General features: G+C 33.1%; 1 protein-coding gene across 1 annotated transcript; it reads left to right on the top strand.

The window, feature by feature from the left end:
- Positions 1-12: 12 nt before the first annotated feature.
- LOC133192044 (alpha-1,3-mannosyl-glycoprotein 4-beta-N-acetylglucosaminyltransferase B-like) lies at positions 13-27,985 on the top strand. Its single transcript, XM_061327887.1, has 14 exons — positions 13-141; positions 11,187-11,335; positions 12,118-12,283; positions 13,391-13,563; positions 16,571-16,704; positions 17,007-17,056; positions 18,186-18,299; positions 19,397-19,472; positions 22,123-22,237; positions 22,345-22,475; positions 22,571-22,678; positions 22,962-23,155; positions 23,852-24,113; positions 24,375-27,985. The coding sequence occupies exons 2-14, from the start codon at positions 11,236-11,238 to the stop codon at positions 24,414-24,416; spliced, it is 1,665 nt and encodes a 554-aa protein (XP_061183871.1). The 5' UTR covers positions 13-141; positions 11,187-11,235; the 3' UTR covers positions 24,417-27,985.

Below are 27,985 nucleotides of genomic sequence, written 5' to 3'. Positions count from 1 at the left end.
ATCAGCAATAGTATAGATCTAGTTGAAACATTACTAGCTTGAAAAATTTTCGCCAGTGTTAGTCTCGTTTACTGTCTGGTGAGAAAAAGTAATTTCATCTGCAGTCCCTCCTTCAGGAAGCATAATATTCAAACTGCCATCGTAAGTCACAATATTTATCTATGACCCCTTGAAAAATATATCCATATAGACTGATAGATTTTCATAAACGAATATAGACTTTTTTATCAAAGATATTTTTTCCACGTGTACACATAATATTCGTAAGCTGATTACTTTACAGTTAAGCACTTAACTTACCCATAAGTTGGAGTAACTGAAGGCCATATTGATATATGCAGGTTGGGCACACCCCACCAAATGGTCATTTATCCCCCGTTTGGTGAACAATCTCCCGTATCGGAGACGACTTTTACTGACCAAATGGTGGACTTTTTTATTCTATTCCAAATTTTATTAAATTAAAGCAAAAGCGCATTTACTTAGGCATTGGGGAATTTTAGTGAACATATTCCTTGCACAATTTACACAGTTCGGTCGATTTTCCATGTGCAATTTCTCCATAACTTCCTGAAAACGATACCCATAGTTGTCCGTAACAGCCTAACTTCGTTATCAATCGATCAAAAAAATTTTGATTGTGTCTAGTAGGATAAAAATTCTATTTTATCCAGTGGTTTAACTCTTGATAAGTTAAATTTCAATCGCTTTTTGGATCTTCGTCAATATTTATTTCCATAAAATCCCGTTAAACACGAGCTCCTCATTACTTTACTGGTATGGTGGCCACTTAATGCTATAAATTTAATTTTTTCTAGACTTGAACGTAATATCTGTTGTTATTTTTCTTTTAGGATGAAGTTCCATATTCCATGCGACCTTTTGTGGTTTAATATGTATATTACTGATGAATTTAATATATTTGATAAATAATTTTCAATAAAAGATTTACAAAGTGACTTTTACAATTATTCTTGTTTTTGTTCCAAGTACATCGTTTTAAAACAATAATTATATCATAATCTAACTTCATTTACTATTTTTATAAAGAACAAAGCCATTACGTACAAAATATATCAAATAACGGCGAAAACTTATTTTTCCTTTGATTTCCTAATTGAAAATCAACACAAATGTGCCTCCGTAGTTAAATCCGACTTTTGACCAGGTTAAAAAAGATCATCGTTTTTATTGGTTTGCATTATTTGACTGGTTGCCCGGATAATTGAAATATAAAGTAAAGAACATAATTGACAGGTGCAGCATAGTTGGAGAAGGAGGGAATTTTCTTTTTAAGTAAAAACTGAGAAACGTTTCACTTGTTTACGTACGTGACGTTTTTTGTCAAATTTTTGAACGACTCTGCGCAAAAAATTACATATTGAATTTCCGATTTTTTTCACTCAGAACACCGATAAATATAGATATTTTATTCCACATGGTTTAAAATTATGCGCCATTCCACGCCATTCTATAGAATTGAACACAGCCATTTTTCTTTCCCAAATGGTCAGTAAAATACGTCTCCGATATGGGAGATTGTCCACCAAACGGGGGATAAATGACCATTTGGTGGGGTGTGCCCAACCTGATATGCTTGTACTTTTCATCTTCAATAGTATTGGGTTGGCTAATAGGGGTAATAGTGACAAGAACAATCCAAATGTGTCTTGGGACAAGCTCCCACCACAGTTAGAATATGTTCCATATAGTTAATATAGCAAATTGAAGTGGATACATACAATCCAAAACAATTTTGAGGAGTAGAAAAGGAGTTACACTGAAAATAACTACCAAATTAATCATAACGAACCTTTTTGAGCTTTTATATGCTTCTACTCTAAACAGTAATCCATTTAAACACCCAATTTTATGTTAACGCCCCCAAAATCTACCTAATTCAAGATGAATATTATACCGCCTGTCAATCATTAAAAAAACAATAGCTTCTGATTTGATTGACGGGCCAGCTACGTGGGCTACCTGATAATCTGAGTTTGCATGTCTTGAAAACAATTACCTCGACACACGTCAAACACTTTTATGTACCGCGTGAAAGGTCGCTTTGTATACACTCTGGTTAAAAAAAATCATATCGCTGTTATATTGGTTGATAATTATATTTTTTAAAAATAATTGAGAGTAGATAATTAAACAGTGACTTCCGTGATTTTTTTTCTATTTCCACTGCTATTTTGTACTTGTTAGCGATATGACGTCCAAGATAACAATAGAACTTTTCGAAGAAACAATAGAACTTTTCGAAGAAAAATTAGCGGATATTCAAGCCATATATTCCTTCATTAACTGAGATTCGGAGAGAGAAAAAGTTTCTGTAGCAGCACAGACCGATAATTCTTCGGAGCCCCTTATTCAACCTGTGCCTTGATTTTAAGAATGTACGTAATGCCCTTGTCGACCTTTGACTCGGGTACACAGAAATTCAATTCGCCGTAATTGTAAAACAATCGATCCCTTCCCCACCATTTGAAAATTATAACAAAATGCAATGGATTAAATAAGAAAAGCTATTTATACTAATATAGATAAAGTATCTTGTATCTAACGCCATGAATTACGAAAGATTCTTTTTGTATCCAAACCTGTAAACAGGGCATAAGTACACGGACCTTCGGAAATGGCGAATATTTGGACACCATTGTTCGCCAGAAAAGTAAATAATATTCTGATCGTGGCAAATGTCCACACAATAAGTGGAATCTTTTATTTCAATATTCACACTTAATATTTTATAATAATTTCTTTTTATTGGCGATTAAAATATTGATATGATTGCTTTATAGTTTTCACGCGGTTTTTTTTTTTAATTTTACGATTGTTAAAAAAGATATGTCTTTTATTTTTTCAAAAGATATCGACGAAAACGCTAAGTCTACAAATTTTATATTTCAGTACATAATTTATTTAAATATTTTCACTCAAAATTATGCACAAAATGCGTAATGTTGACCCTGATTATCAAAAGCCGGACTTCCTGTGTAATGCAGCGTGTATAGGGATTTTTGACATCTTGAGTATTGGGGCTCTCCAGGTAAATAACATCAGTACTACCAAGACCACTCCCCCTCCTCAGGTAACCGTACGGTAAAAAAATTGGGTCTTTAAAGACAAAAATTCAACTCATTTCTCAACCTTCTTTTCTCACTTCAAATTTACATGCCATACTGACATTCAGAACTCTGGATTATTCATAGAAAATGTGTAGATTAGAATTATCTGCCCGTTTATTTTACTACATTGGCAACACATGGCAAGTATCCTAGGGAATTGATGTTAAGTTCTGGATGTAGTAAATCTGAAGAAGATTGAGATGCCCTGTTCTTATCTTTCAAGTAGAAACCTAGGGGAGAAACATGGTGCAAATAGTACCTTACCCAGTCCCCGTCTCTAGATAAGAGAAAATTTAAGTACTATGTGATTTACCCTAAGACAGAGCTGTTTTAATAATCATTCCAACCTTAAACTCAGACAGGGTAAAACGAAAACCTATATATCCGAAAGAACCTGATCATACAGGAAATACAGTCAAACTTTGTAATCTCGCACTCAATTGGGCCGAGAAAAAGCTTGGAGATATCAGAGGGTTCGGGATATCAAGGGTAAAATACTTATGAAATATGTGGTTAGGACTTTCTGATCACTTCAACATATCCATGGTATTAGAGATATCTGTGTTCGACTTTATCTTTAAAAATCTTCTTATCAAGAACTTCTAAGCCATTATTATTTAGTTATTTTTACACAGGCAACCTTAGATCTATCAAGTTTGTTTAAATTATTATCGAAATTCTCGATGGTCTCATTTTCAGTTCCAGGAAGGCTATTAACAACGGTTTTGGGAAATGTTTTATTGAGGAAGTAGTGATTAAAAAAAATGTGTTAGGAACACATGGTTTTGTAATATTTTGAGATGGTACTTTGATATATATGGAGAAATAAATCGAGAAACATCGCCCTTTTTTGTGCACAATAAATATACTTTTTTTCAGTGGGTTGCACTGTAGCTCTCTGGTCATCCATCCCAATTTTTTTCAGACCACCAGCTACAGATCTGCAGCTACACGAAAACTCACTAGCCTGAGACCCAAGGCTAGTTAAAGTTGGTGTGGGCTAGTAGTAGTAATAATTGTTTTAGAAGTAGCCCAATAGGCTAGTGAATTTCCAAGTTTTGCCCTTAAATCCCCTAGCAATGAAAAAGAATCAAATAATGTATACTATCTCGTTATAAGGTATCTATAGCATGATTGTGCATTTGATTAAATTCAGACTTAAATATTTTCTCTGTTTATTGATTTATTAAAAGACTCAAGAAGAAAGTACAAAAAGAGAAAATAAACGGAAGAAATATGAAAAGAGCAATTCATTATGAAATGTAAATGGAATAAAATGATACAACAAAAATTTTGAATCTGGGCAAGCAGAATTTTTTTATGCCCCGCCATGAATATGGCCGGGGCATATAGTGTTTGTCATGTCCGTCCTTCTGTCCTTCCGTCCTTCCATCCTTCTGTCTGTCCTTCCGTCACACTTTGCGTTTAGCTCTGTTCAAAGCTGAGTTTCAAAGAAACTATTCAAGATATTTTTATCAAACTTCATATGCTGATAGATATTGATGAGAGCTATGCAACTGCATCAACATTTTTTGACCTTGACCTTTCCTTTGACCTTGACCTCACTTTTCTTAAATTAGTGTTTAGCTCAGTTTTAAAGATACCATTCAAGATAGTGTAATCAAACTTCATATGTTGATACATACTGATGTAAACTATTCAACTGCATCAACATTTTTTTGTCCTTGACCTTTCTTTTGACCTTGACCTCACTTTTCTTAAATTAGTGTTTAGCTCAGTTTTAAAGATACCATTTAAGATAGTGTAATCAAACTTCATATGTTGATACATACTGATGTAAACTATTCAACTGCATCAACATTTTTTGACCTTGACCTTTCTTTTGACCTTGACCTCTGAATTAGTGTTTAGCTCAGTTTTAATGAAACCATTCAAGATAGTGTTATCAAACTTCATATGCTGATACATACTGATGAGAGCTATTCAACTGCAGCAACATTTTTTGACCTTGACCTTTCCTTTGACCTTGACCTCACTTTTCTTAAATTAGTGTCAAACTTCATATGCTGATACATACTGATGAAAGCTATTCAACTGCATCAATATTTTTTTACCTTGACCTTTGCTTTGACCTTGACCTCACATTTCTTAAATTATTGTTTAGCTCAGTTTTAAAGAAACCATTCCTAATATTTTTATCAAACTTCATATGCTAATACATACTGATGTAACATTTTCAACTGCATCAACAATATTTGACCTTGACCTTTCCTTTGACCTTGACCTCACTTTTCTCAATTTGTGTTAAAATGTTGTGTTTCTAATATACCCTCGGCAGGGCATTCATGTCCTATGGACATATTTCTAGTTTGTTTTTTTTTTTGGCTAGTAAAAATTCCAAATCCACTTAAAAAACTTCTCAGGTTTCTAGAGCAAAACCATGATATGTGATATTAATAAGGTATTCTAGTTTTAATATTCAAACAATCACTCCCATGGGTAGGAAGGGACCTAAATAGGGGATCAAAGTTTAACGCGGAAGTATTTATAGGTAAAAATGTTTTAAAGTCTTTCATTCACAAACAATAGGGTCATGATTAGTAATGTCAATATGCAATTATTGTTAGGTTGTATAGATTCCAGTTTTTGACCCCTGGGTAGGATGGGGCAACAATAGAGAATCGAAGAAAAAATCTTTTTTAAAAATCTTGTAAAGAACAATATGGTCACAATTAGTCATATTTTAAAGTATATATGCAAGCATCCTCAGGCAGTGTAGATTCATGTTTGTTCAAGTCAAGGCCCTGGGGCTAGGTTGGGGCCTATGTTCTGAAGAAAAGCAGGACCAAGATGACTCATGTGAGCATTGTGGTCCATAAGCCTCTTGTTCTTAATGTTACAACTATTAAGATATAAGTCTCTCTTTCATTTTGGGCAAAATTTCTGTTTTACTAAAATGCAAGTTTTTAAATGAATATTGAAATCATCATGATTTATTTTGTTATGGCTAGGGCCATATGTTAGTTTATACACTTCATAAATGTTGCTGAACTTTCTATAAAATGTCAATATAAATTTTATCTTCATAAGTACCAGTTAAGTAGATAATTATACGCTTAATGCATGCTAAACCTCAGACTCTGAATGTAACTCAATATTGCTTCTATCTGTATATACTTTAGATAAAGTGAAATTGGATACCCTTTCTTACCTCACACAACAACTATTTTAGTGTTTATATACATGTGCTTTGTAAATCTGGTAAGTTTCAAGCATGCTGAGTCTGGCATTTTCTTAAATTGATTAAGGATACAGGTATCATGACTGTGATGAATTCTCAATACACATGTCTATTACATTAAAGTCATTTTTATGTCTCTAAATTTTCTCCTGCATTTTGAATACATGTATAAATTAAAAAGTATTGTACTTTAGCCTTACCAATATTTATTTATTATAGGGAAAAAAAATTGTAGAATGTTTCAATTATTGTGACATTTTAAATGATATAATTTGATAATGAATTGTACATGTAATAACCCATGGCAAAGTGGAAGGCATGCAGTTATTTAGCAGTTTCTTAGTCTTATTAATAACAGTTTGAACTTTTTAGCAGTTCTGGAGCAGTTACTTAACCTTCCCTAGACTGCTAATGGATAAACAAATTGCTTTCAAACCTTTTGTAATCTATAACATGTATAAGCAGTTTTCTTAGCCTTACCAGTTCGTAACCAGTTTGCAAGCAGTTTACAGGCAGTTTCTTAGCAGTTCATAGGCAGTTTCTTAGCAGTTCATAGGCAGTTATTTAGGCAGTTTTTGCTAACTGCTAGTGGACTTCCAGTAAACTGTTTCCGATATATACTGCTTATCTATTTCCCTTTTGCAACATAAATATTAATTAGACAGGAGGACATTTTCCATTATCCAGCCTGAAATAATATGCAATTATAATAGATCTACCTATATCAGAAATGCTTGTTGCATTTAATTTATTGTATTTTGTACAATTGTATAACACAGTCAAACAATTAGATATTGCTAAGATGAATGTTTAAAAAGTATCAAACACTGTTTTATGTGTCTGTTAATATAATCAGTGTAACTAATAATTAATACATGTACCTTATTTACATACACAAGTTCAACCATGCAATTATACTCACTGACTAGTAAGAAATCTTGTATATCCCAGGGCATATAAATAATGTTCAACAAGATTCAACACTAAAGGAAAAAGTCAAAAGTACAGCAAATACATGTATTTACTTTATCCAAACAATCATAAGTGAAAAGTTAAAAAAAATAATAAAAGAGATAATAATAATATGGATCACAATTATATCATCAAAGAACTTTAGCAACAGCTGTATTTTTACTTTAAATTTGTGCATTAATTGACACATTTCTGTAGATCTGTCCTATGGCACTGCTATTGTAATAATTAAGGTGCACATCTTCGAATAGCTGTATGGTTTCAATTTTGAACAATTTCAGTTGTCAGTTTTTTTGATCCGTGTACCACAAAAGTATATAATATTTCAATCGGCACTGTTTTGGTAATTATAATTGCTATAAGGGTTAATAGATCATCCATTGATCCAAGTTGTTCTCTTGAAAGAATCACAAAAATATGGGTATGCAAGAAGTCCCACTCCTCTTCTAAAACTGTAAACGGAAAGGAATTATGAGAAACATCATAATATGATTCAAACATATAGACATAAATAATGTAATTTATATCTCTCTATTCAAGGCCACAAATTAATTAATATATTGTACTTAACAACTGTTAAATGTCTACATCATTATTTCAATGAATCTAATTTAAAAGCTTTGTGGCCAGCAGGCTCCCTCTTCATGATGCTTTATACCCTTTGTCCAACATTTGTCCAACATGGCAGCCAAAAATTAAATTTTCAATTGGCAGTCTGTTGTTGGGTTCCTGATGTTTATATTTGTTGATCATTGAGCCCAACATTAAAATTTCTCTTGAACCCAATCAAATTGTACAGGGAAACTGTTTATAAACTGTGTACAAAACTGCTTAGGAAAATTGTCTTCTCTTTAAGCATAGGCGACCAAGATATAACTGCAAGGGAAACTGATTACTGCTTAAAAACTGCTAAGGAAAACTGTTTACTCCAAAGGCACTAGCAGTCACAAAAGAACAGAAAAAGCCATACTGCCTGAAACTGTTTGAAAACTGCTTAAAATTTGCAAAACTGCTAAAGAACTGCCTAATAACTGCCTATATAGGCAGTTCACTTTTCCATGGGTTAAGGTGGCTGCATGGTAAAGCATGTGTCTATAGCATTCTCTCACAGATACATTGACAGTTAAGTATAGGCTTAGACTAATAAAATTATTTGTTCAGGGTATTGTCCACACTGATGTTATTGGGATTCCAATTGAAATTTCTGGAAGTTAAATTCTTTGTTCTCTGTCACATTAGTACTTCAAAATTGAAATCTAAATAAAATCTTCATTCCATGACTGGAGTTATGTAGTGAACATACATGTATGTGTAATAAAGCCATTTTATGAAAAAAAAAAAGAAAAAAGACGCCATTTAAAATCTGAAAAATGGGAAAATCTTGTATTAGGTCACCCGTTTCACTCAGGTCAGATCTATTGCTGTTTCCTGCCATCATTGTCCATCATCCTTCTTGTGATGATTGTAAACAATTTTAAGCCTCTTGAATCACTGATCAGTCAATCAGTTTTGGTATGTAGCATCTATGGGAAAAGGGGAACAAAAATTATGAATTTCATGATCTCTGCCCCCAGGAGAATGAGGGGTGGGACCAAAACCTTCAAAATTAATGCATTCTTCAAAAATCTTCTTTACTCCTGGGCATCAAGCAGTCAAGCTGTTAGCATGATATATGCATTGAGCCCTTTACAAAAATTATGAAATTCATGGTCACAGGATCAGGGGCTCTGGTGTTAGAGTAGAGCTGTATTGATCATAATTATAGTGAAAATGCATAAATTAATTCTTTAAATAAAATCTTCTCTCCCCTTGTAGATTTAGCAGACAAACTAAGTGGACTGCATAGTTATGATGAGCTAGGGTGCCTCTTCCAAAATTGTGAAATTCATGGCCCCTTTTCAGGAGTTCAGTTATTAGGAAGGGACTCTATTGATCCTTTTGTAGTAAAATGCATCTTGAAAACTTCTCTGCATCTGGCTGTTTAGCAGACAAACTAAGTGCATGGTTAAGATTTCTATCAAAAACCATATACAGAATTATGTATCTTATTGTAGTCTACTTGTGTACTAAGTATTATGAAATTGGACCAAAACTGTACATTGTAAAAGTACCATTTGAAATATTGTCAACAAATAGATGTATACCTTACTTTGCTGAACAGTGTTGCCCCACAGTCACTAAAAATAGAAATTTCTGTGAATTTTTTTCAAAATGCTCCTCCTCCAACAGTTTTGATTAAATTTCAGTACAACTTGGTACACAAGTAGACAACACTAAAATGCATATTTTTATTAATTTCTTTTATATTTCAATGAACGGTGTTGCCATAGTCCTAAACGTAGATATTTTTGTGAATTTATTGAGAGAGGCTTCTTCTACATGTTTAGTTCAATTTTATTAAAACGTGCCACAGAGTTTAAACTTCGAAACATAATTCTAGTTATTGGTGTTGCCATGGTTACAAGTCCAATACTTATCTCTTCCTTTGTTAAAAGTACAAACCAGTAAACCAACAACCTTGTCAGAGACTTCTATTTCATATTGACAACAATCCATACATGTTACAGTATTAAACAAGATGTGTTTGTGAAACACTGATGCCCCCGTATGGCAACTTAAAGCAAAGGTTAAACTTTCTCAAATGCAAATCAAATATGTTGGTACCCAAAGTAAAGTCTTGTCTTGAGGAATATACCTGTGAAATATGAAAGCCCTAGTAGCAACCATTGAATAGATATGGAAAAGGTTAAAGTTTTTCAAAAGTAGGTCAAACATCAATGTCCAGGGCAAATGGTCAAAATTAATGGTGCCTAAGGAAAGGCCTTCTCACAAGAAATATACAGGTGAAATATGAAAGCTGAAGAACTAATCGTTCAAAAGTTATGACCAAGCATAAAGTTTTTCAAAAGTAGGTCAAACTCCAAGGTCAAGGTCAATGGATTACAATTGTTGGTATCCAAAGGAAGGTTTTGTCACAAGGAAAAAACATATTAAATATGAAAGCCCTAGCAACAACTTTTCAAAAGTTGTGTCCAAGGCTTAAGTTTTCCAAAAGTAGGTCAAAGTCCAAGGTCAAAGTCAAAGTTGTTGGTATCCAAAAGAAGGTTTTGTCACAAGGATTACATATGTGAAGCATGAAAGCCCTAGCACCAGCCATTCAAAAGTTATGGCCAATGTTAAAGTTTTTCAAAAGTAGGTCAAACTCCAAGGTCAAAGTCAAAGGGTCAAAGTTGTTGGTATCCAAAGAAAGGTCTTGTCACAGGGATTACAAATGTGAAGTTATGGCTAGGGCTGTCACGGTTCCAAAATTTTTCGGGTCGGGTTGGTTCTGTTCAAACTCCAAAGTCAAGGTCAAAGGGTCAAAGTTGTTGGTATCCAAAGGAAGGTCTTGTCACAAGGATTACATATGTGAAGTATGAAAGCCCTAGCACCAGCCATTCAAAATTTATGGCCAATGTTAAAGTTTTTCAAAAGTAAGTCAAACTGCAAGGTCAAGGTCAAAGGGTCAGAATTGTTGGTATCCAAAGGAAGGTCTTTTCACAAGGATTACACATGTGAAATATGAAAGCCCTAGCATCAATTGTTCAAAAGTTATGGCCAAGGTTAAAGTTTGGAAAAATTTTGCAAAACTGGGTCAAAATCCAAGGTCAAGGTCAAAAGGTCAAATATGGTCTTGTCATAAGGAATACACATGTGAAATATGAAAGCCATAGCTCCAACCAATCAAAAGTTATGGGCAATGTTAAAGTTTTTGCGGACAAACAGAAAGACAGATAGACAGACAGGGCAAAAACTATATATAAAAACTATATATAAACTATATAAAATAATTCATGATTTAATGTTATATTGTGGTAAAAAAAATTATATGCTCATTTCAGGTCAGAAGAATGTGTCAATCTTAGTGCCATGTAACACAGAATTAAGTGGATGAGAATTCCAATGAGAGCAAAGCCCAAGAATGTTCTGGTCTTGATTCTGATTGTTTGCATCATTCCTCTGTTTTGGATCTCACTTGTAACTAAACAAAGTAAGTCTCTCTCTATATCTCTTTAATAGTGCATGTAAGCTGTCTGTTTAGGTCAAATGTTTTTATTTTCTTCTCGTGAATGGTTGAACTGGACATACTGTTGCTATTTCTTAAGAAAAACAAAATATTATCCAATGGGCTACCTTCAAAAAAATGTTTGCCCTCTTCCAACTCAGGATAAAACAATTGAGTCGGTAGGTAGGTATAAGAAAAATTCAACATCAGTGCTAGATTTTCAAATTTTATTGAAATTGAAGGTCATGGTGTTAATAAAATAAAAATAGTTGTTGACAGGATGTGAAAATTACGGAATAAAAAAAAATCGTTTCCTAGAGGTTTAAAAAAAAAAAGTTTTGTTTCAAGCCATGTTTAGTCAACAGTTGGGAGAGGGCAAACAGAAAATATTTTCAAGATGGCCTTGCCTAATAAAAAAAAAAAAAATGGTTTTAATCACTACTGATATGAAATCCCAATATCGTCTACCACAATATTTAATTTTGATTCCCTAGCTAGTAGTGGTCATAATTTATGAATATTTCAATTGATAAATTTTAAAATTAATGACATTTGTAGCTGCTTTTTATTATTAAGAAATTACAATTTATTGTGTTTGAGTGTTGAATTGAATTTGTAATCATTTAACTGGATTTATCAATGCCGTTATATAATTGTTGCAGTATGTTGTATGCATGCTTGTATGTTGTCTCTATGTGTGAGTTGGGACCTTTCCCAGAATTTACCCAGGATGCCATGCTCAAAGATATAATTTGATACTTTGATAGATGTACCATTCCCTAGGACTGATTCTAGTAGACTGGAAGATATACAAGACAGATTACAGTTAGCAGAACATGTTAACCAGAGGAGAGAGGCAGATTTAAAAACACTCCGCAGTCATTTTCTTCAAATCTTAAAGGGTGTGATCCATGCAACTAATCAAACAAACAGGTAACTATGGAATCATGACAAGTTGGCAAATGCTTATTTCAGTTGTATACTACCACAACTGTAAAATCCATTGCTATGCCTCATACTTGTATGGAATACTATTGAAATAAGTACTATTGAATAAATTTGCAAAGACATCATATGCATAACATGATACACTTGATTCTTGATACAAACAAAGTCCAGAACAGAAGTTAAAGTAGCTTATGTTCTAGGTCACTCTGCATTTGGTTCTATGATATACAGGACGTTTGGAAGATGAATAGTGTGTTATAAATAATGAGGGTGATAAGGGCAAGTTCAAGGTCAATGCAGAAAAAAGTTGTAATATTCCTGTATATTTTATGTCTGGTCCATAACTTTATACATAAAGATTACAAATGACCTGAAGAGATGTTTTTACCTTGACCCTAAGTCAGTTACAAGTTCAAGGTCACTGGCAGAAAAATGTATAATTCTTATCCTGGCCACATCTTGTTGCAGAAAATGTGTAAAATTTGTGACTGGTCCATAACTTTTTAAAAGAGAAGCATTGGATGCTTGTTAATCCATCAAAGATTGCATATGACCAAAGGATATGTCATGACATATTTTATACCTTTTACCTTTAGCAAGTTTAAGGTCACTTGTAGAAAAACTTGTATTCTTACCCACTTTATAAGTTTGTATCCAAAAAAAAATTGACAGCCCATACTTGACACATGGATTGTTCATGACCTAGGAGTTTATTATGATCTTAAAAAATGCCATTTGGAAGCTCAAGGTCACTTTCTATCTTAGTAAAGAACAAACATTAGAAGCCCATAGTAAAGAAAAGATGGCTTGATCTGAAGTTGTGCATTGACTTTTATCAAGGTCACTTAGACAAAGTAATATTTCTGCCGTATATTTCTATCCATTCATTATCAGGAAGGCACATTGGAAGCTCATTCTTAAGATTGCTTATAGCCTGAACACGTGGTTCGCTCTCGTGAAAATAAAAAAAAAATCCTGTCCCACTTGTGAAATTAATTTCATATCCAACTACAATACATTGAATATCCTCTATAATTATATTCCATGTTTACAGTATTTGCTGCTACTCTAATGTTTTTGTTTATTTTGTAGGTCTATTGCAGGCATGTTTCAAACCGATCTGGCTTTACAGCTAAGCAACATGAGCAACATTTCATCTGAGAATTCATTGCAGCTTCCCAGTCTGTTTACGTATCTCCCCCACATCATTGGCAAGCCTCAAAGTCTCAGACCGAGCTTTCAGCTGTCACAAAACAGATTTGGTGGTAAATATTAAACAGAAATTTACAGACCAAATTATCCAGTGGGGCCCAGGGTTGGGTTAAGTTAGTCTTATGTTGAAAATACATTACATCTTTGAAAATCATCTCCTTGCTCATGGACAAGTAGCAGGCAAATCATTTGTATGATTATAATTAACAACTAAGCCTTCTGTAGAAATTATAATATTCATGTCCCCCAAGTTAGGGATCAGGCCCCAGGGTGAGGCAAAGTTGGTCATACATAATAAACAGTGTACCTTATCTTCATTACTCCTCAACTTCTAGGAAACAAGCTGTATGAATATGATAATGATAACAGAGTTTTCACTGACATAATTTTTTTTTCTCACATGAGTCGACAGATCAGTTCCAGGTTGGGCCAATGTGGCCATTACTTGAGAAACTCATGATTATACTTGGATGATTTTCAAAGTCCATGGGCCTCTTGTAAATAATGTTGCTCCTCCTACAATTTTGGTCTGTTTTCATTAAATCCTGGTAAACAACTAACACCAAGTATACTAAACTAAGAAACACAGTTATACTGCTTAGGCCCAGTGCACAGTTGACAATGCTGTATTTGACAATGTGTTTTCATTTATGCCTTGACATGCATATGGCTGAGGCACATAGTGTTTGTCATGTCCATCCTTCTGTCTAGCTGTCAGTCCATCTGTCTTATTTTGTGTTTATCTCAGTTTAAAAGAAACTGTTCAAAATATATTAAGCAAAATTCATACTACAGTGGCGCCGCGTTTATCCGGACGCCATTTATCCGGACGCTTCACCATCCGGACGATTTTTTTTGGGAACCGATTTTTCCCACGTTATTTTGTCTCATTTATCTGGAAATTCGCGTTCCGTATCCGGACGGTCGATTTCTACTACAAAACGTAATACTTCATTGAAAAATGACTCGTTTATCCGGACGGTAATTTTTCAAAAAAACTTTTTCACACTTATCACCACTAGTGGTATTTGTTGTAAAAACATTGGCCATGCAGTCGGATTGAAAGCAATTATGTGTGACCTACAAACAATAGCGTCTATAATTAGCGTGTGTTTATCCCAATTAAATCAACCTTTATTATGAAGCTCGAAGAATTTAGCTTACACTGTGAATTAATTAAATAAAAATCCGTTTAAAATCATATTGTTAACCGTATATTCATCAGTTAATTTATGAGAATTTTGAAGAGTTGTAAATAAAATGAACAATGAATTATGAGCGATTTCGTAATGCTCTTTATCATGTTGATTGTGTTAGTTTAAAATACGATTTTCCATTTCTAAAAACGTAAATGCATTAAAAACACTTTTTTCCCACAAGATAGTTTAGAATGGTACATAATTAAAGAAATATCTTTCTATTCAATATACTACCGTCTATAAACGTATATTACTTTAGAAAAATAATATTAAACTGGCGTTAGGTATAGAAGTTGATTACGTTTTTCAAGGTATTTTGTAATGATCGAAATTCAAACTTAGCGTCTGCAGAAAAAATATTGATAATCATGAAGATGGCTTTGTTTACGTTGGATGTCTTCAATACTTTCACTGATTGCACATGCCTGAGTTTGCTTGCAGTGTTCAGTTAATTTTATAGTAACCCATGTAATGAAAATACGGGAAATATACAGGGTTAATTTATATTTGAACATTTTCAATGATGATGCTGAACAGTTTTGTCATATCACATGAGCTTCAATGATTATAATATATGACGAAATAAAACAACAGCAGGTAAAAAATTTGATCAGCCCATGAAGTCACATGCCAATGAGAAGGCGAATAAAATTCACTTTGTTTAAAACGGAGGTCTCAGCATAAAATTGCCTATTATCCATTTCTTATTGTGTAAATGACATTTTAATATATTTCTTCTTTAATTAATTACTCCTTTTAAAACTATAAAATAAAAACAAATCACAAAAATATTAAAGTTTCTTTTCTTTGCCGTCAAATTTGATACAAGAATGTGCATATACACATGCTTGGAGAGTGTTTTTTGAGAAGTGATTCATTTATCCGGACGATTCATTTATCCGGACGATTTCGTTGGGGACAGAGGCGTCCGGATAAACGAGGCGCCACTGTATACATATTGTTGAGAAGTATTCAACTGTGGCATAATTTTTTACCTTGACCTTTCCTCTGACTTCCTATTTTGTGTTTTGCTCAGTTTCAAAGTAACTTTTTAATATTTTTATCAAAAATTTCACTCTGATACATACTGGTAAAACTTTTAATCTGTGTCATAAATTTCTTACCTTGACCCCAGTTTTCCTCCTTTTGCATTTAATATAAAAGATATTTTTCATCAAACTTCGTAGAATGATACAAATTGATGAGTGGTATTCAATCAAGTCATAATTTTCTGACCTTGACCTGCCTAATGACTTTAATCACTATTCTTTATCTTAGTTTTAAAAAAATATTCAAGATCTTTTCTTCAAACTTCATACAAAGATACAAATTGATAAGAGGTGAAATGTGTTTCAGGTCCAGATGCTATTGTTCTAAGTACAAACCAGTAGAGCTATGGTCTCATCAGAGACTTCTGGTTATAACTTAATTTATTTGCTACATGTATGTTATGTTGATAATATTAGTGAAATTAATTTGGTTGCCAAACAAAATATGTATGGGTTTTTAATTTGTATATAGAAATGTTCAATATTAATAAATAAAAATTGCAAATCTTGTGGGGGCATGGCAAACCCTAGTCAGGGAACAATTACATGTACAGGCCTAGGACACTTCAGAGAACAGAAGCTTTGACTTATAAATATGATAATAACTTATTTAAGAAGATATGATCACTATGTCCTTTTCATGTAATAGATAGATGTACTGCATTGCATGAGCAAATGGTTACTACAAACAAAATTAACACTGGAAATCATTCCTATCATTTGTTATGTATATTTGAAAGCAGTTGAGTAAAAGAATTGCAGATTTTATATCATTGTAAGATTGTTCTTGACATTTTAATGCTATTTTACAGTATCTATTGTGATTGGAATTCCAACAATTCGTCGTGATAAGAGCAGCTACCTACAACAAACTGTTAAATCATTGGTTCAAGGCATGTCACCTGAGGAAAGGAAGGAGTGCTTGATCATAGTCTTTGTGGCCGAGGTGTGTTCATCTCTGTTTGCTGATAAAGGACTTCCTGGTTGAGATTAAAGAAACTTTGAACAAGAGATAAAAGATTGTTATAAGATATAAACAATGGTTTTAAATTACCTGATTTTGTATTTGTAAAGCTCATGATATAAAAAGAGAACAGTCAGTTTTAAAATTAAAGGATAAATTTCTGTTAATGTTTTGATGGTATTTTATTACTGTAAATTTACATTATAAAGGTGTTTTCTTGTAAACCATTTAATTTTTTCCCCACTCAAACAGAAATATACTGATATTCTTTCTTTTGGTTTTAGCCTAATGACCCTCGGTATGTCAAAGAAGTGGCTGAAGGTCTGAAAAAACAGTAAGTCTGACAACTGTTTCACAAAACATTCAGTTGGCAAGGACATAGGCCAGTTACATGATAGCTAGGACATGTCAGATGATACTTTACGATGTCCAGGAATAAACCTCAGCCTCGTAGTATGAAAACAAAATTATTTTAGCTCACCTGAGCTGTAAGTTCAAGTGAGCTTTTTCTGATCACCTGTCATCCTTCTAAAAACTTTTCACATTTTTTACTTCTCAAGAAACACTGGGCCAATTTTAACCACAGTTGGCACAAAGCATCTTTGGGTTAAGGGAATTCAAAATTGTTCAAATGAAGGGCCAAGTCCCTTTCCAAGGGGAGATAATCAAGAAAAGGCCAAAAATAGGGTGGGGTCATTAAAAATTCTTCTTCTCAAGAACCATAAAGCTGAAACATATATAAGATTTTTTGACATAGTGCAGATTCTGAATTCTTCAAATTCTGCCCCCAGGGGTATGGTTGGGGTATGGTGGGGCTACAATAGAGTATCAAAGTTTTACATGGAAAGAACCATTGGGCTAAAAAAGACCTACTTGTAAGCTTTCCAATAATATATAGTTTTCTGAATGAAAGAATGCGACTTTTAAAAGGCATAAGAGTGAAAAATAGAGAATCATTTTCTATCCTACCTAATTTTTGTAAGGCACTGTATACATACATGTACTGGAATTTCATTTTGCAAAGGACCAAATTTCATGAAGAAAATTAAATTCTCTGATATTTTTATTTTATGGTGCAAATGACAAATTTGAAGTTTGACGAGAACTGAGATCTGTCCTGTTTGTCAATATAAGTGTCCACTAGGTAAAATAGAAATATTGCCATCTTCCATTGTGAATGCTTGTGAATATATTCATTATCATAATTTAAAAAGAAATAGTCTGTATTACTGTAGAAACACAAATTTTCTTGGGGATAAAATTTCGTTCTTTTGTCATCTAAAAAGGTTTCGTGGGCATAAAATTTCGTTGTTTCAAAAGTTACCCTATTCAATATATAGTCATATAAAAATTTCGTGTGGAATTTAATTTCGTTGATAATTGTTAACAACGAAATAAATGAAATTAAATCCCCAACGAATATTTCTGCTTTTACAGTATTTTGTATGATATGTACATTGCAGATTTCCAGAGGAGTTACAGAGTGGTCTTCTAGAAGTTATAGCTCCCCCTGCTGAGTTTTATCCAGACTTTAACAATATCAAACAGACATATGGTGATACTAAAGAAAGGGTTAAGTAAGTGGTCAGAATCAATCATCAAAATCTGTTTTAATTCAAACCTACCCTCTGTACAATGCAATTAATTTTCATGCCCAGAAAATCAAGAACATGTAGTTTTGATCCATTTGATTTTTAGCTTTACTGGTCAGAGACCAGAAGAGCTTATGTATTAGTAAGGAGTCTGTCATCTGTCTGTCTGTCTGTCCATGAACAATTTTTCAAAATGCTACTCCTCCTACAGTTTTGGTCTGATTTCAATATGATCTGGTACACAAGTTGACTTTACTATGATAAATTTATTTATTTTCCCCTTGCAACAAAGTTGGAGGGATATAGTTATGCTCTTGTGAGTGTGTGGGTGAGTGCCTGCATAACACAAGTGATAATATACATCCTAATTGATGCCATTTGCTGCCTTGCTGAATATTTATTGTTATTCTAATTTCCAGGTGCTGCTTTTCTCTTTCATGATATCAGAATAACCAGCAGAGCTATGGTCTTGTCAGAGACTTGTTATTTGTCAATTTTCAACTTTATACATTGGGCCTGACTTTTGGGGCTTCATATCTTAATGAAGGCTTCATGTCAGGTCAAGAACAGAATGAAACACAGAAGTTAAAGGTTAATGGAGAATTAATGCCTTGATACATGTTAAGTAACAGTATCATCAATATTTCTGTTATTTGTTTGTATTAATCATCAATAATCTATTATTCATTTTGGAGAGCTTGCATTTTGTGCAGATTCAAACCAAAAAAAAAGGTGAAATTGCCATTTTGAATGGCATTAATGTAAAAAATGTGAAGATAACGAACAGTGATCAATGCCATAAATCCAGTTAACATACATAAGTGTAATATTATAGCTAGTGATTCAGCTTTATTCAAAACTGAATATTTTGTCCATGTATACTAAGTGGGCAATTGTAATCAAATCAAAAATTGTACAAGCAATGACTGAGAAAATAAATATTGTTTCTGGTAACTCAAAGCTTGTTCTGAATTCATTGTCATGTTTATATTATATTAAATATGAAGCCTGTTAGAAAATATATATGGGTAAGGTGACTTTTGTGTATGTTGTTAACTTTTCACACATCTCTTTTGTAACAGATGGCGGACCAAACAGAACCTGGATTTTTCCTTCCTTATGATGTATGCAAGGAGTAAAGCCATTTATTATGTACAGGTAAATATTTGGACCAAGCATTTGTCATTTTAGTATTTCATTCCTACAAGTGTCTTTCTTTATTCCATTTCACAATTACTGATCGAGAAAATCTAATACATCAGCCATTTGAAAAACAAAGCATGGAACTATTCAAAGCTTGAACACTTCTGAGGGTCTTGATCTTTGATTTCATATTACTGTAATGATGTAGTAAACTAAACTAAGTTAATTAAAGCACTTTTCAATAAAGATGGTCTATTCCAATATTACGGCACCCTGTCAGGAAGCCTATTATAGATGAATTATGTACGTGTTGTTATCATTGCTGATGGTGTTAACAAGACACTGGAATGATATGTGTATAAATATATTTGCATTTTGTTGGAATACTTTTAGCTATTTTCGGGAATGTTTATTAATGTTTCAGATCGAAGAGTTTTGGTAAATGTGCCACACAAGTTTCTCTTTACTTTTTTCTTTCATATTCATTTTTCTAATTGAGTTATTCTTTTAATATAAATTACATACATTTATCACATGTTTACTATTTCAGTCAGTAGGATAAAACCTTGATGCATTTATTAAAATTCAAAATGTGAGAATTTACCCTTCCTCAGACAAATATGATGGGTTAAATTGCCAAATCACTTTCATTGTATATAGTATAGTGTCTATGAAGTTCATAAATTATATAAACATATTGAACATCATGGTAGACAAATGTCACAAACTGTGGGATTTCCATGTCAGAGGATGAAATTATCATTTTATTGATTTCATGAAATACCCTGGCGCCTTATGCATGCCTTATTAATCATTGTTAGTTATGGCATTGGTGTATAGGCAGATCTTGATACACTAGTGGTGGGGCAGAATTTTAACAATGGGAAACTTAGTATAAACATGTGATAAAAATAGGATCCCAACTGTTGTCATTGGATAATGAGTGTTACCAAGTTCTGTTTCTTACAGCCAAAGTCTTCTTAACAAAGAATTTGGTAAATAAAATTCATATTCAGTGACATAACAGGGGAGATCTTACTGTATACATTGTACTAACATACATGCATGCAAAATGTAGTGATAGACTGCATATATATATTTGTGTAAAACTAATGATTGGTATTTATTTGATCTGAGAAAGAGTGCTGTTCGTGTTGTTATTGATTAACATTTATTTGTCACAGCAATACATGTATCACATTTGTGTGTAAACTTGCCCACCACACATCCGAAACACTTTGTAACTTGTTTGAAATTAATGTTGTTGTTTTGATATTTTAGCTTTGTGTTTAGCCATAATCACAGCTATTTTATTCAGAAACAAGTAAAAATCAGTAACTTGGCTTATGTAGAAAGTCAGTAAAATAGTGATTTTTAAAGAACTTAATCATGTATTATCAGTTTTACAGTGCAAAAAAGTCAAACCAATAGCTGCAGTGTTTTTAAATAATTAAAATTTATTTTCTTTCTTTCTTTTTATTTATAATTTTAAAAAAAATGTAATACACATGTAAGTTGTTTTGTATATGAACAATACTGAAAATGATTCAATAATCATAAAGAATTTATTTGAAATATGTCAAATGAGAAAGAGAGAGATACCTGTTATCAAATAAGTTTTTTAAATGGTGATATTGGGTGAGTGGGGGTTATTTTGGAATCACCGTGTCTGTCCATCTGGATTTTAGTCAGTTTCTGGCTTCTGAACCAAGGTTGCAAGTATGCTGCATTTATGGATACTTAGGTTGATACTTGCTTCAAATGCTGCTCATTTTGTACATTTCATGCACTAGGGACAGTTCAATGTTTATGGATACTTAGGTTGATGCATGCTTCAAATGCTGCCCCTTTTGTTTATTTCATGCACTAGGGACAGTTCAATGTTTATGGATATTTAGGTTGATACATGCTTCAAATGCTGCCCCTTTTGTACATTTCATGCTCTAGTGACAGTTCAGTGTTTAGATTAGTTCCTGGCTTATCTCTAAAAATATTTAAACCAAGTTCAAAGGTATGATGCATCTGTGAATACCCAGTAGATAGTTTGATGCATGCTATGGATGCTGCATATGATCTAAATTTTATGCTTCAGAGACTGTCAAATACAGTGCTTGGATCTCTCCTGGTACACTGGTATATCTGATGTAAAATATGCTTCACATGCTGCCTTTGAGCTACATTTTATGCTCGACCAACTCCCCCCAATTTTAGCATAATCCAACTTGAACATATGGTAAATCCTTGGAAGCTTTGTCTCATGCATGCATCTATGCTGTGTTTGATGTAGATTTTATGCATGAGAGACTTTAGATAAGTACTGCATTTGGATCTGTTTTAGCATATATTAAGAAAGTTTAAAATCACCATTATGCACATATGATACATGTTGGATGTGTTGCTCGATAGTGGTTTGGTGCACATTTGGTTTGAATAAAATTTAGCAGTTTCCATCGTACATAACTGAGGGGGTATCAGTCCCATTAGGACTGCTTTAGTACATTTTATTTTATGTTGAATGTTGTGTTTATGGATTTGCATGATATTAGATTGATTTGAACATTCATATGCATGAATTATTTGTTATTGCATTATTATCAGGATTACATGATCCAAGTTTCTTGTTGGCTTTAACTCATATTTATATATCTTTACATGTATGGTGTAGTTGGAAGATGATGTTATAGCTAAGCCAGGCTACTTCACCATCATGAAAACTTTTGCTGAACAGCAGAGCTCCACTACCTGGATATTGTTAGAGTTTTCAACATTAGGTTTTATAGGTAATCTTCCCGAGTAAGCTGGGTTTGAAATTCTTGTATGAATTTATAATTATATTCCTGAACCCATTAGATTAAATCAAGTAATGTATTACTATTTTGTTACATAGGTAAAATGTTCAAATCCAAAGATTTGCCAGTGGTGGTAGAATTTTTCCTGATGTTTTACCAGGACAAGCCAATTGATTGGTTGTTAGATTATTTCCTAGCTGTTAAAGTCTGTAACCCAGAAAAAGACCATGTAAGTCATTCGAAAAAGATCTTCATTATAGACATAGACAATCTGTTGTGTTTACTGTGTTATCTTTTTGCTAATTTGAAATGTTTTAAATTTAGAAACATTGCAGTCGAATGAAAGGAGAAATGCGGCGGAGATATAAGCCTTCTCTCTTCCAGCACGTAGGGACACATTCCTCACTCAAAGGAAAAGTCCAGAAATTAAAAGTGAGTATAATGTTCTGTAACTTGGAAACTCTTGTTTTTTTTGGGGGGGGGGGGGGGGGGGGGGGGGTTGTAATTTTGTAGTTCTCATTTATTTTTTTTTACTTTATATTTTTGTTTGTTTGTTGTTTTTTTTTTTGCTCATACATAGTCAAAACTTATTCATTTGTTAGACTTGCTTTCAACTATTAGTGAATAATAGAGTCTTAGAAACTGTTATGATTTAAAGATGAATAGTGAATGGATAACAAATGTAGCAAGAATAAACTTATTTTCTAATCTATAGGAGAAAGATTTTGGAAAGCTGATGTTACACAGGGCCCACGTTAATCCTGGAGCTGAGCTCAGCACAACACTGAAAGCCTATCAGAAGTTTACACTGAGGAAAGCCTACATCGGAGAGGATGTTTTCTGGGCCCCAACACCTGCCAAGGGTGATTTCATTCAGATAAAGCTACAACCTCCTGTTAATATAGAGGAGTAAGTATTCATTAAATCATGATACTTTGTTTATGTAAGGGGAGGGGGTTGGAAGGTTGTAAATTGACATTTAAGGAGATAACTAACTATTGGAAGAATTTTTTTTATCTCACTAGTGCTTGTCTAGAGACCTTGTTTTCATTTGCCCATGAAAAATCACATATACTCACACATGTACATGAAAGTTAAATCTTTTCCTTCTGTCTAGCATTAGGCATGTATATTGTACAAGATGAGTGTGTGGGACCCCCCCCCCCCCCCCCCCCCCCCCCCCGTTTTCAGTGAGTCCTATGTAGATTAATATACTAAACCTATTACATAGTAGAGATTATCAGAGGATAGGCAGCTAAACAACAAATGATTTATATGGTGAATCAACTTCCTAATTGCCAAATATGTGTAAACTTCTTAAACCACCAAACTTTGTACACATTGTATATATTTTGCATTTTCTCCATATACTGCTACATGAAATCCCCCAAGTCTAGTAGGTATTTGCTGAGGGTCAGCTTTTATCAGATAAAAAGCAGGCAAGGAGTCTTATAAGCTGTGTATCATATGGATCAAAGTATAAGATAGGTTAAGGATCCTGGTAAGTTGCCAGTTTTAGTGGGTTGAATACTCTGAAGTTATCAGTGGTTAATGCCTGTTTCAAGATTAGTACATGGACTAAGTCATTAATCTTTTTCCCCCCAGAATTTTGTTCCGGACTGGAAACCCTGACCACAAGGCTGATATTTTGCTGAATGGATCCATACTTGTCAAACCTGAGGAGTCCACCACTCCTTCTGATGTGTTACTGGAGGCAGGATTTACTGTAACTGGTACAGGGTTTTATAATGTGTCTACATTTAAAGATGGACTAGCTCACATCAAGTTTAGTGAAGACATTGGAAAAATTCAGTACATTAAAGTTTTAGTGGAGGCAAACAACGAAAACTGGATGATTGTCAGTGAGGTATGTAAGCCCCTCCCCAGTAGTGCTGATGGAGCATTACTGTCTTTCTCTCTGCTAATTGGTAGTTAGTTCCATAAAACATATGTTAAAATAGATATTTCCTACTGAGCTCTTGATCATTGATGACTGGAATGTAATTCTCATCTATTAGCATTGAAAATGTGTGTGAAATAAAACATTCATATATTTTACTTTACCTTTCTACACAGTCATACTGCTGGGGAAATACTTGTATAATGTATATATTATTTTATATTTCAGATCCATATAAAAGAGAGAAAATCCTTGCCATCCCAGAGATAACACAGGTCTCTTGGAGCTTCCTGCATGCCTTCAAAAACATATAGTTAATTCAGCTTATTGCAGAGAGGCCTAAGCATTATTCTTATAGTACATGTATCAGCATTTGCCCAGTGTAAATACTGTCTTTGTTGGGAGATGTAGCCACTGCAGTAGCTTTGTAAAAGTGGTGAATTTGCTGACAAAAGTTGTCTCAGGACAAACTGATCTTAGTCTTCCTAATTTCAGATGGAGAAGTCACTGTACTATTTTAGCATTTGCACGTTATCATCATATATGATCTTTCATGAAATCTAGTCTTATTTTGTAAGTTTTAATTTTTTGCATTGTTGCAGGGAAATTTTAAGAACATCATTTTTTTTTTTACAACTGTTGAAATCTGTTTCATTATATCCCCCATAAATGAATTTCTTTTTTTTTTTCCGAAGCTACTGTAGATTCCATATTTTTACAAGTACTTGACATTGTGAAATGACTAGGAGATACCAATCACGGAAACGTGAATTTACAAGAAAAATGTTGATCAAGAGGGTTTCTTTTTATAAGCCCGTCTTGAGACGGGACGTATTATGTTATAGCGTTCATGTCCGTCCGTCCGTCTGTAAGCTTTTTCATGTCAGGCTCAAAACTTTAATACTATTAGGCCTAGAATTATCAAACTTTGTCAGCTGATACATCTTGGGTAGAAGGTGTGTCGCGTATTAAAAGTAGGTTGCTCTGACCTTTAATTAAGACACTATAGCCAAATATGGAAAAATCCTGTCCGGCTCATAACTAGAAAAGTATTAGACCTAGAATCATCAAACTTGGCCAATATATGCATCTAAGTAGCAGGTGTGTCGCAACCTATTTCATGTGACCTTTAATTTAAGTGAAATTTAAAAAAAACTATGTCTTTTAACTTTTAAAGTAAAAAATCCCAAAAGATGTAAGAGTATTGCAGTATCCTTATTAAAAAAATGTTAAATCAAGAAAATACTTATGTTTTTCATTATATACTTTACAGCAATCTGTAACAAATAATGTTATAAGAGAAATTCCACCTCTCCCATAATTTCAGGGTACAGGGTAGCTCTAGTTTTAACTGGAAGAAACTAACCTTGATTTTTTTTAATATTTATGTTTGCACCAGTAAATTTTTTTTAATATTTATGTTTGCAACACTAAAATTTGTTTATGATTGTTGTTTGATTCTAAGTGAAGTGAACTCCACATGTATTTCATTTTAAAGGCATGTCATGCTTAGGTCTGCAATTCCAGTTGTGAGATGTTTTGATCAATGTGGCTCATAGAAATTTTTGCTCTTGTGCCTGTTGCAAACAATCAGTGGTATCATTTTTACTTTGGCAGAACTTTGTTTTTGAAGTAAAGTGTATTGTGGCGCTATGATAAACTACCATAGATCTGGAAGTTTCACTAAAGGACAATATTTTCGTAACAGATTTTTACAGTTTTAGAGTAAGCTTAAGAGGAAGCAGTTAAGGATCTGCATCCTTCAGTTATATGCAAGATTCACAGAGGAAAAAGCTCTCGAGATTTTTGATGCTCCATTATATACAACTTTATCATCACTAATGCTTTCAGTTTAGTGCTAATAGTTTAAATGTTTTTGTTAAGAAACGTTAACCTATCATTGAGCAAAATCAAACACTTACATACCACGTACAGGAATATGTTTGCCTAGTCTTGCCCTCATTGTACATAGAATCATTTTTTCTTATGAGAAAAAGACGTGGGTTTTTTTTTTGAAAATTTTCTATAGGATATAAAGACTTGCCATTAAGGTTTGGTTACATTAGATTTGTACAGTGCTGTAGAGATAAGCTTTACTTTACAGTAGTGTGATGGAAGGGTGAGATTTTCACAGTGGTTATATGATGTAAGGGTAAGATTGGCTTGTGAAAAATAACTACATGGAAACTCCACAACTTTATGTGTTTTAAAATTCTTTGTGGTTTATCTACATGGTCAGCATCTTTCACTGACTGACTTTGCCTAAGTACTAATCTGTGAATGGAATAGCATCCCAGCCAAATAGTCTATGACACACACACATAACATCAAAGATTATATGAAGAAGCATGGTATAACACCCTATCTATACAAGTTGTAGGAGTTACTTTTTATTGTTGATGAGAACTCTTGTGTAAGATGCTCTCACCTTTTAAATATACATGTAAGTAAAAAGTGTAAAAATAAAATGTGATTTAAAATAAATCAGTCTTAAATAATGAAATTCAGAAAATGATGGAAGTGACTGTATTTTATGAAAATTTACATGCTATTCTTATTGTGTTGTCCTGTGTGCACTGATGCTACAAAGCTGTAGACTTCTGCATTCTGTTTTTTGAAGGGATGTGATTATTCCTAAGGACTTTATTATTTGTACAGTAATTTATTTTTAATTCTTGACTCTTGTAGAGAATTTAGATATATTCTTCACACAATAGAACATTTATCTATAATCCACATCAAGTTTGTCCTCTTCTAGTTATACATGTATGCAACATTATTTTGCAAGAAATCAAAACATGTCTGCACTTTTTATATACACACTCACTATTGTAAAATTCATTTAAAATGAGAGAGGGGGTGGTATCCATTATTCCATTTTGAGAGAAAATAATAGAACAAGTAATTTACATAAAATAGCAGAATATTTATGTCCAAACAAAGACTTGAGAGTACAAACTACTGACTCGTGAGCACTGACTACTGACTTGTGAGTACTATAACTAATTACTTGTGAGTACTTTTAATTACTGACTTGTGAGTACTTTTAATTACTTACTTGTGGGTACTTTTAACTACTTACTTGTAAATACTTTTGACTACTGACTTGTGAGTTCTTTTAACTACTTACTTGTTAGTACTAATAACTACTTACTTGTGAGTACTTTTAACTGCTTACTTGTGAGTAATAATAACTACTGACTTGTGAGTACTTTTAACTACTTGTGAGTACTTTTAACTACTGACTTGTGAGTACTAGAACTACTGACTTGTGAATGCTAACTAATGACTTGTGAGTATTAAATATGGACTTATGAAAGGAGAGGCGTTTATAATCCATTCCATTATATAAATACCTAGTAAAATTTGTAATTTTATGCTGCAATAATGTTTATAAAAGTGTTGTTTGTGCAATAATTAATGTGCCATTGTTAATTGATTCATGAAATTATTAAAATTTGGTAGTGATTGAATGTATTTGTAATGATTATTTATGTCACAGTGTATGAAGTTTTTAGAAAACTTGTGTCCATTTGAAATTCTCAGTAGTTTATATTGTAAGAAATATAATGGGCTTCTTAAACCCGTATCTTTTGCAAAATATATTTCAAAAATAAGAAGAGAAAGAGATATTTTGTAAGAAGTTAGTTGATATTGTAGTGTTGGTTGTTATTTCCACAGTTGACTTGGAGTGGTATGTTGTTGTATTGGTATGGTGACTCCCTGTCACAGTTCATTTTCCATCACTTACCCGGTTTTGTTGGATGTTTTTTCGCTGTTAGTAGCCAAATTTTATATTCAATTTATATTTCATCTTATTGATAAAATATGAATATTAA

The sequence above is a fragment of the Saccostrea echinata genome, unplaced genomic scaffold, assembly GCF_033153115.1.
Source record: "Saccostrea echinata isolate AGI-Se365-2 ecotype Australia unplaced genomic scaffold, CSIRO_AGI_Sech_v1 ptg000025l, whole genome shotgun sequence".
Taxonomy (NCBI): domain Eukaryota; kingdom Metazoa; phylum Mollusca; class Bivalvia; order Ostreida; family Ostreidae; genus Saccostrea; species Saccostrea echinata.
The sequence above is the reverse complement of the archived record's forward strand: the minus strand, read 5'-3'. Positions and strand labels throughout refer to the sequence as shown.